Genomic DNA, 10742 nt, shown 5'->3' with positions numbered 1-10742 from the left:
TAGAGTCAAAGGCTGGTTAAAGTCTGGTCTGTATATTCTCCTCCTTCGGCTACAGTATAGAGTTTCACTCTACAGGCAGGGTAATCAAACAGAAAACCCCATTGCTGTCCATTAGACATCATCACTTGATCTTTCAGCGCAGTTGCGGGCGGTATTTGGGTTCTATACATATTTAGAAACCGCTTTTTTGGCGCATCGTATATTGTTGCTTTATACTCGGACCTTTCTCTATGTTTCAACCAAGGTCCTGCTTCCGTTGTTACAGTCATCACGGGTGTGTCACTGATCACAAAAACCATGTTTAATTTCTTTAGTGGTTTATCGTGGGCGCTTGTTGTGTTCTTGGGCTTATTTATAATGTGTCTGCCCCCCCAATACCCCCGGACATTCCTGTTTCATAGACAACAGCCCTAAGGTCACTAAAACACGGTGGGGGCCATACTCTTTGAAATGTTCAAACACATCCCCCGGTTCAACGAGGTCCCTACGCATCAATCATCATGACAGCTTCAAAGGAACCGATGCAATATAGGCATAAATTAACACTCACTCTAAAGCGTGAGAACAGGAACAGGATGCCCATATATGGGCACTCCCTAGAGCACGTGATAACTTCTCGCCAGGATGCCCATATATGGGCATACACACGTGACCCATGACATAGGGTCATAAATCACACGTTTGACGTGTGCCGTCTACTGTATTCTCTCTCAGACCCTTTACTCAGTACTTTGTTGAAGCACCTTTGGCAGCGATTACAGCATCGATTCTTCTTAGGTATGACACTACAAGCTTGCCACACCTGTATTTGGGGAGTTTCTCCCATTCTTCTCTGCAGATCCTCTCAAGCTCTGTCAGGTTGGATGGGGAGCGTTACTGCACAGCTATTTTCAGTTCTCTCCAGAGATGTTCGATCGGGTTCAAGTCCTGGTTCTGGCTGGGCCACTCTAGGACATTCAGAGACTTGTCCCAAAGCCACTCCTGCGTTGTCTTGGCTGTGTGCTTAGGGTCGTTGTCCTGTTGGAAGATTAACCTTTTTTGGTACCCTTCCCCAGAGCTGTGCCTCGACACAATCCTGTCTCTGAGCTCTACGGACAATTCCTTAGACCTCATGGCTTGGTTTTTGCGCTGACATGCACTGTCAACTCTTGGACCTTATATAGACAGGTGTGTGCCTTACCAATCACATCCAATGAATTGAATTTACCACAGGTGGACTCCAATCAAGTTGTAGCAACATCTCAAGGATGATCAATGGAAACAGGATGCACCTGAGCTCAATTTCAAATCTCATTGCAATGGGTCTGAATACTTATGTAAATAAGGTATCTGTTTTTTATTTTTATTTCACCTTTATTTAACCAGGTAGGCAAGTTGAGAACAAGTTCTCATTTACAATTGCGACCTGGCCAAGATAAAGCAAAGCAGTTCGACAACATACAACAACACAGAGTTACACATGGAGTAAAACAAATATACAGTCAATAATACAGTAGAAAAATAAGTCTATGTACGATGTGAGCAAATGAGGTGAGATAAGGGAGGTAAAAGCAAAAGTCCATGGTGGCAAAGTAAATACAATATAGCAAGTAAAACACTGGAATGGTAGATTTGTAGTAGAAGAAAGTGCAAAGTAGAAATAGAGATAATGGGGTGCAAAGGAGCAAAATAAAATAAATAAATACAGTAGGGGAAGCAGTTGTTGTTTGGGCTAAATTATAGATGGGCTATGGACAGGTGCAGTGATCTGTGAGCTGCTCTGACAGCTTGTGCTTAAAGCTAGTGAGGGAGATAAGTGTTTCCAGTTTCAGAGATTTTTGTAGTTCGTTCCAGTCATTGGCAGCAGAGAACTGGAAAGAGAGACGGCCAAAGGAGGAATTGGCTTTGGGGGTCTGCTGGACCGCGTGCTACAGGTGGGTGCTGCTATGGTGACCAGTGAGCGGAGATAAGGGGGGACTTTACCTAGCAGGGTCTTGTAGATGACCTGGAGCCAGTGGGTTTGGCGACGATTATGAAGCGAAGGCCAGCCAACGAGAGCGTACAGGTCGCAGTGGTGGGTAGTATATGGGGCTTTGGTGACAAAACGCATGGCACTGTGATAGACTGCATCCAGTTTGTTGAGTAGGGTATTGGAGGCTATTTTGTAAATGACATCGCCGAAGTCGAGGACCGGTAGGATGGTCAGTTTTACTAGGGTATATTTGGCAGCATGAGTGAAGGATGCTTTGTTGCGAAATAGGAAGCCAATTCTTGATTTAACTTTGGATTGGAGATGTTTGATGTGAGTCTGGAAGGAGAGTTTACAGTCCAACCAGACACCTAGGTATTTGTAGTTGTCCACATATTCTAAGTCAGAACCGTCCAGAGTAGTGATGCAGGCAGCGATCGGTTGAAGAGCATGCATTTAATTTTACTTGTATTTAGGAGCAGTTGGAGGCCACAGAAGGAGAGTTGTATGGCATTGAAGCTCATCTGGAGGGTTGTTAACACAGTGTCCAAAGAAGGGCCAGAAGTATACAGAATGGTGTCGTCTGCGTAGAGGTGGATCAGAGACTCACCAGCAGCAAGAGCGACATCATTGATGTATACAGAGAAAAGAGTTGGCCCAAGAATTGAACCCTGTGGCACCCCCATAGAGACTGCCAGAGGTCCAGATAACAGGCCCTCCGATTTGACACACTGAACTCTATCAGAGAAGTAGTTGGTGAACCAGGCGTTGCAATCATTAGGAGAAACCAAGGCTATTGAGTCTGCTGATGAGGATGTGGTGATTGACAGAGTCGAAAGCTTTGGCCAGGTCAATGAAAACGGCAGCACAGTATTGTTTCTTATCGATGGCGGTTACGATATCATTTAGGACCTTGAGAGTGGCTGAGGTGCACCCATGACCAGCTCTGAAACCCGATTGCATAGCGGAGAAGGTGCGGTGGGATTCGAAATGGTCGGTAATCTGTTTGTTGACTTGGCTTTCGAAGACCTTAGAAAGGCAGGGTAGGATGGATATAGGTCTATAGCAATTTGGGTCAAGAGTGTCCCCTCCTTTGAAGAGGGGGATGACAGCAGCTGCTTTCCAATCTATGAGAATCTCAGACGACACGAAAGAGAGGTTGAACAGGCTAGTAATAGGGGTTGCAATAATATTGGCAGATAATTTTTGAAAGAAAGTGTCCAGATTGTCTAGCCCGGCTGATTTGTAGGGGTCCAGATTTTGCAGCTCTTTCAGAACATCAGCTGAATGGATTTGGGAGAAGGAGAAATGGGGAAGGCTTGGGCGAGTAGCTGTGGGGGGTGCTGTGCTGTTGACTGCAGTAGGGGTAGCCAGGTGGAAAGCATGGCCAGCCGTAGAAAAATGCTTATTGAAATTCTCAATTATAGTGGGTTTATCGGTGGTGACAGAGTTTCCTATCCTCAGTGCAGTGGGCAGTTGGGAGGAGGTGTTCTTATTCTCCATGGACTTTACAATGTCCCAGAACTTTTTTGAATTTGTGTTGCAGGAAGCAAATTTATGCTTGAAAATGCTAGCCTTAGCTTTTCTAACTGCCTGTGTATGTTGGTTTCTAACTTCCCTGAAAAGTTGCATATCACGGGGGCTGTTTAATGCTAATGCAGAACGCCATAGGATGTTTTTGTGTTGGTTAAGGGCAGTCAGGTCTGGGGAGAACCAAGGGCTATATCTGTTCCTGGTTCTAAATTTCTTGAATGGGGCATGCTTATTTAAGATGATGAGGAAGGCATTTAAAAAAAATAACCAGGCATCCTCTACTGACGGGATGAGGTCAATATCCTTCCAGGATACCAGGGCCAGGTCGATTAGAAAGGCTTGCTTGCTGAAATGTTTCAGGAAGCGTTTGACAGTGATGAGTGGAGGTCGTTTGACCGCTGACCCATTACGGATGCAGGCAATGAGGCAGTGATCGCTGAGATCTTGGTTGAAAACAGCAGAGGTGTATTTAGAGGGCAAATTGGTTAGGATGATATCTATGAGGGTGCCAGTGTTTACGGCTTTGGGGTGGTACCTGGTGGGTTCATTAATCATTTGTGTGAGATTGAGGGCGTCAATCAAGCTTGGATTGTAGGATGGCTGGGGTGTTAAGCATGTCCCAGTTTAGGTCACTTAGTAGCACGAGCTCTGAAGATAGATGGGGGGCAATCAGTACACATATGGTGTCCAGAGCACAGCTGGGGGCCGAGGGTGGTCTATAGCAGGCGGCAACGGTGAGAGACTTGTTTTTAGAGAGATGGATTTTTAAAAGTAGAAGTTCAAATTGTTTGGGTACAGACCTGGATAGTAGGACAGAACTCTGCAGGCTATCTCTGCAGTAGATTGCAACACCACCCCCTTTGGCCGTTCTATTTTGTCTGAAAACGTTGTAGTTAGGGATGGAGATTTCAGAGTTTTTGGTGGTCTTCCTAAGCCAGGATTCAGACACGGCTAGGACATCCGGGTTGGCAGAGTGTGCTAAAGCAGTGAATAAAACAAACTTAGGGAGGAGGCTTCTAATGTTAACATGCATGAAACCCAGGCTATTACGGTTACAGAAGTCATCAAAAGAGAGCGCCTGGGGAGTAGGAGTGGAGCTAGGCACTGCAGGGCCTGGATTCACCTCTACATCACCAGAGGTACAGAGAAGTATGAGGATAAGGGTACGGCTAAAAGCTATAAGAATTGGTCGTCTGTGACATCCGGAATAGAGAGAAAAAGGAGCAGGTTTCTGGGGACGATAAAAGAGCTTCATGGTATAATGTACAGACAAAGGTATGGTAGGATATGAGTACAGTGGAGGTAAACCTAGGCATTTAGTGATGATGAGAGAGATATTGTCTCTAGAAACATCATTGAAACCAGAAGATGTCATAGCATGTGTGGGTGGAGGAACTGGGAGGTTGGATAAGGTATAATGAGCAGGGCTAGAGGCTCTACAGTGAAATAAGCCAATAAACACTAACCAGAACAGCAATGGACAAGGCATATTGACATTAAGGAGAGGCATGCTTAGCCGAGTGATCAAAGGGTCCAGTGAGAGTTAGATAGCTAGCCGAGCCATAGGTAGCAAGCTGGTAGAAGATGGAGGGAGGTCTGTTTTTAGCCACTTTGTGCGATTCCGTCTGTAGATTAGTGGGGTTCCGTGTGGTAGCGGGGACCAGTCCAATTGGCAAAATAGTTAGTTATAGTGGCCCAAGAAAATTGTCCAATAGACCTATTCAGATAGCAGCCGATGAGACAGCTAACGATTAACGGGCCGCAGATGGGCATTCGGGTTACGTCGCGACGGAGGGGCCAGTTGGATAACTCCCTCGGGCAGATAACGTCGGTGGTCCAGTCGTGAAGGCCCGATGGGGCTCCTCATCGGCAGTAAAACGGGTCCGGATAGGTGATTGTAGCCCAGGAGAGGCTGATGGAACTCTTCAGCTGGCTAGCTCTGGAGTATGTTAACTCCGGGACCTACGTTGCCAATAGTCACTCAGGTAGCAGCTAGCTAGCTGCAAGATCCAGGTGTAAATGTCCAGAGCCTGCGGTAGAAATCCGGGGATATGGAGAGAGAATAGGTCCGGTAAGCTCTGGTCTGAGTCGCGCTGTACAAAAACAGGCGATAGCTTTACGAGCTAATGGATAGCTGAGGACCACTAACCGTGGCTAGCTGAACTCCAACGTTATCCAGGCTAACCTCTGGCTAGCTTCTGTTGTGGATTTCAGATTTGAGGTAAATAATACTTTTATTTTTTTTAATTGGTGAGGCGGGTTGCAGGAGAGTGTTTTGAGGTTGAGTTTTTAGAAGAAAAAAAATATATATGTAAAAAGATATGCGAAGAAAATATGTAAATAAATAAATAAATATATATATATATATATATATATATATATATATATATATATATATATATACGGGACACGACCAGAGGAAGACAAAGGACGTCTGAACTGCTACGCCATCTTGGGATAGGATGCACCTGAGCTCAATTTCGAATCTCATTGCAATGGGTCTGAATACTTATGTAAATAAGGTATCTGTTTTTATTTTTAATACATTTGCAAATGTCAACCTGTTTTCGCTTTGACATTATTGGATATTGTGTGTAGATTGCTGATGATTTCGTTTATTTAAGCAATTTTAGAATAAGGCTGTAACATAACAAAATGTGGAAAAAGTCAAGGGGTCTGAACAATTTTCAAAGACACTATATAGGCTTCTTGTCTGTTCTTGGTATCCCAGGTAGGACCCTCAGTGTGCGGTTGATAATGTACGAAAGGGGCCGGTCTCTTGGATTTGGCTTTGTAAACTATGGAAACCACTACTACTCTGAAGTTGCTCCCTTATGTGTCATCTCCTCATCAACCAGCATGATGTCATTATGTGAAAATTGGGAACATGACATTTAAAATTGGGCTTTTTGAGTTGACTTTGACTGCTTTTAGGCAGTTGAGGAGATTAATGGGAAAGAACTCATTCCTGGTCGAGTTTTGTATGTGAGCCGTGCTCAGAAGAGGATTGCGCGACAGGGGGAGCTGAAATGGAAGTTTAAACTGATGAAACAGGAACGCATCGACCGCTATCAGGTTCTATGAGGAAATGCACACACCTGTGTCATGAAGAAAAATGTCTTTTAACGTAAATTAATTGGAAGAAGTATTTTGTGTTGATTCAGTGGGTCAATTTGTACGTGAAGAACTTGGATGATAGGTTAGAAGATGAGAAACTCAGGAAGGAGTTTGCCCCTTACGTTACCATCACAAGTGCCAAGGTAGTAATATACCCATACTTTTTCATAAGTAGCCATCCAATGATGTATCACAAAGGTGAACGAGATGAACGGTGACTGATATGAATGGCCCCATCATGGCCACCAAGCCGCTGTACGTGGCTCTAGCCCAGTGCAAGGAGGGGAGTAATGCCATCCTCACCAACAAGTACATGAAGAGGCTGGGCACCGTCGGGACCATGCCCAGCCCAGTTATCGACTCCTACCAGCAGGCAGGCTACTGCATGTCTGCTGTGCCTCAGGTCTGTAGTACAGTTGGAGGGAGGAGGTAATCACTAGATAGCTCACAGGCTTGCTAATTTTGTCTGTTAACTTTAGTCTTTTATCTTAGGGCTGGCCCGGAAGAGGCGACTCCGGGATGCTGGCCTTCGCGGCAGAGTTGCAAAGAAAAAGCCATATCTCAGACGTCCAATAATAAAAAAAAAAGATTAAGATGGGCAAAAGAACACAGACATTGGACAGAGGAACTCTGCCTAGAAGGCCAGCATCTCGGAGTCGCCTCTTCACTGTTGACGATGAGACTGGTGTTTTGTGGGTACTATTTAATGAAGCTGCCAGTTGAGGACTTGTGAGGCATCTATTTCTCAAACTAGACACTAATGTACTTGTCCTCTTGCTCAGTTGTGCACCGGGGCCTCCCACTCCTCTTTCTATTCTGGTTAAAGCCAGTTTGCACTGTTCTGTGAAGGGAGTAGTACACCGCGTTGTAGGAGTTATTCCGTTTTTTGGCAATTTCTCACATGGAATAGCCTTCATTTCTCAGAACAAGAATAGACTGACGAGTTTCAGAAGAAAGTGCTTTGTTTCTAGCCATTTTGACCCTGTAATCGAACCCACAAATGCTGAGGCTCCAGATACTCAACTAGTCTAAAGAAGGCCAGTTATATTGCTTCTTTAATTAGAACAACAGTTATCAGCTATGCTAACATAATTGCAAAAGGGTTTTCTAATTATCAATTAGCCTTTTAAAATTAAAAACTTGGATTAGCTAACACAACATGCCATTGGAACACAGGAGTGATGGTTGCTGATAATGGGCCTCTGTATGCCTATGTAGATATTCCATTCAAAAATCAGCCATTTCCAGCTACAATAGTCATTTATAACATTAACAATGTGTACACTGTATTTATGATCAATTTTGTTATTTTAATGGACAAAAAAAACTCATACATTTTCTTTCAAAAACAAGGACATTTCTAAGTGACCCCAAACTGTTGAACGGTAGTGCAGATCTGTGAAAATAAAATCATGCTGTTTGCAGTGGGTTATGTTTATTCTACCAGTGTTAAAACATTCAAAGGAAAACAAAGTCTTATTTTTGTGCCTTAAACCTGTGTATCACATCTCATTTGTTGTGGATCTGTGGAATGAAATCCCCTTCAATTTTTCTGTTATAGATCAATGATTAGTTAAAAACAATAGAAAATGAAGTGTGAACTTTTGGTAAGGATTGTGATGTAACTGTAATTCCTTGGAGAAGTAGTTCATATTGATAATAGCCTAATACCCCAATGGGATCTTTCAAACGTGAAAACAAACTAGAGGCAAGAGGGGATCATATTGAGATGGAAATAGTTTCTGAATGTTCCAATATTAACAACATATTATCATGATGGAGACATTCAAACTAACCGAAATGTACAGGTATCAATTGAAACATCTTGGCTCATGCTGAATTTAAAAGTAATACATAGTACATTCATGGTCAGTAACACAATTTAATCAAATGTTCTGTATGTAAGCAATAAGCATTACCTGATGTGCTTGATAAAGGGCAATACCAGATTGCAGAGCAGATGGCTTATTACTTAGGTGTGCAGTATAGCAACAATTGCTGTTATTGTACACGTTTAAGCTCAGACTACATTATTTCACCATTGGCTCTTTCAACTGCAGGTATCATGCAACAAGTGTAGCACTGCACCTGACAACATTCATGTAAGTGCAGTAGAAATTTCTAGTAGCAATGTTCAACAATGTTGCACTGGTTTACCCCATTGAATAAGCCCCCAGTGCTTTAGGTTTCAGTTAGGTTTCACTACCGGATTGGTTTTCATACAAAGGGAACGCTTCATGTGCTTCTTAAACTTCTGATCTCTCAGACCGTAGATGAGAGGGCTGAGCAGCTGGGGTAACATGTTAGTTATGATGTGAGTGCAGAACAGTATGATGGAGCGGAACTTGGGGAAGAGGATGATGAGGGTAGTGTCCATGACAGGAGCGATGTAGGACAGCATACAGAGTAGCAGCTGCACCCCATGCAGTAGTATAGTAATCTGGGCTTTCCTGCCTGAAACTGGATCTGAGGTTGCAGCTTTGGCTGAAAGCATCACTCTAAAGTAAGTGTAGATCAATGTGATCCACACAAAGCACATGTAAAGGATATTGGTGGCATAGTTGTTGTTATAATTGTGAACTGAGTCAAAGACATTCTGATGATAGCACATCCTACCCGTAGAGAAAAATGACAAAGGCTTAAAGACAAAGGTGATAATGACATCTATGAACCCAGGGATGGCCCCTACAACCCAAATACAGGCGATGAGCACATAGGTCCTACTCACTGTGCAGATCAGAGGGTGCTGTAAAGGATGACAGATGGCTACAAAGCGTTCAATAGACATGATTGCCAAGTTCAGAGGAGTGTTCTTATGAGTGTTGCTTCCTATTAGAATCAGAATTATACACACGGACACATTTAGGAAAGGGCAGACATAGGACATGACAAGCAAGAGCACAATGAAAGATACCATGATGCTGTCATTGATGATCAGCTGCATGTACAAGATGTACCTGGAGTCGCTGTGGAAGGTCACATTGGTGAAGAAGGTGTACAACAGGGTCCCATTGATATAGTTAATAACAAGGCCAAACAGAACCACTGTGAGGTTCTTGAACAAAGCCTCTTCAAAGAAGTCTCTTCGCCCGCTGGGGGAGGAGAAGTTGCTAGTCATCCCTATGGCCTCTGGTGCAGAATCAAACAATGAACCTGTTACCTATGTCTCACTGCTGCCTCTAAGGTGTGTGAAGAGCAGACACTATAGTACCTTTGTCTTCAAAACCCGATAAAGGAAGATGCATTAAGTACAGATGTGCTATGAAATGAATCAAGAAAAAGATCATGATAGAGAAGACATGGCTACTGTTTACCATTGCGGCTCCTTGAAAATGGATACATACAGTACTGACTATCTGTTCTGTTGAATGGATGAGATGTCTTACCCCTCTTTGAAGGGGGCTAGAAGGGTTTCTTATAGTCACTGGTGTGGAAAACAAGTCACCCACTGGTGATAGAACATAAGATGCATACATAGGATGATGTACTCAAGGGTCCCAGCCTAATGTCAAGAACCAAGGTACAGTAAAGGGACCAGCGTTTGGGTATGCGTTCATGTTTATTGGTGAAGTCTGCAGGCTCTCAACAGATCACTGCTGACTTGGGACCTGTAGAGTTCTACAGATAAACATCTTATAATGGGGGCTTAGGGGACCAGGTGACATTTCACATTCTCCTCAGAGTCAAGCTCAAACGACTCCTAAAAAGGTTATTACCAGAATGCATCACTGTCAAGCAATTCCCATAAGATGCTGTTGACAAAAGTTAGGAATGATTTGATGCGGGTTTCCATAATTGGCATTCATGGGAGTTAGTGCCGTCCTAAGGGATTGAATTGTGAGTTCAAGAAAAGTCAAGACTATTTGAAGCACAAAACTTCTAAATCTATTGACCAGTTCTGTACTGCTAAATGTATTGATTTATCAAATCAGTACCATGCCCATGGTGTAACTGTGTAGGAATACAATTTCTACAGATGCAGGTTTACTGTATATTTAAACAGTATAATTATAAAGCAGGACATGGGGTTGCGTAAACACCAACTCAGCGAATAAGACCAGCTGTTGTAAACCAGGTTATGACAAATACATATGACTTTGGATTGTTCATCGGGAATGGAGGGCAAAGTCATTAAGATGACAAA

General features: G+C 43.4%; 1 protein-coding gene across 1 annotated transcript; it reads right to left on the bottom strand.

The window, feature by feature from the left end:
• Positions 1-7887: 7887 nt before the first annotated feature.
• On the bottom strand, positions 7888-10584 carry LOC106571861 (odorant receptor 131-2). Its single transcript, XM_014145365.3, has one exon. It carries the CDS (start codon positions 9714-9716, stop codon positions 8787-8789), a length of 930 nt encoding a protein of 309 aa, XP_014000840.1. The 5' UTR covers positions 9717-10584; the 3' UTR covers positions 7888-8786.
• Between the last annotated feature and the right edge of the window lie 158 nt (positions 10585-10742).

The sequence above is a fragment of the Salmo salar genome, chromosome 15 (assembly GCF_965601325.2).
Source record: "Salmo salar chromosome 15, fSalSal1, whole genome shotgun sequence".
NCBI classification, from domain to species: Eukaryota; Metazoa; Chordata; class Actinopteri; order Salmoniformes; family Salmonidae; genus Salmo; species Salmo salar.
This window is presented reverse-complemented; position numbering and strand designations above follow the sequence as displayed.

Bases quoted from the DNA above. Each gene is read 5' to 3' on its own strand.
- LOC106571861 (XM_014145365.3), bottom strand. From the start codon at position 9,716: ATGACTAGCAACTTCTCCTCCCCCAGCGGGCGAAGAGACTTCTTTGAA.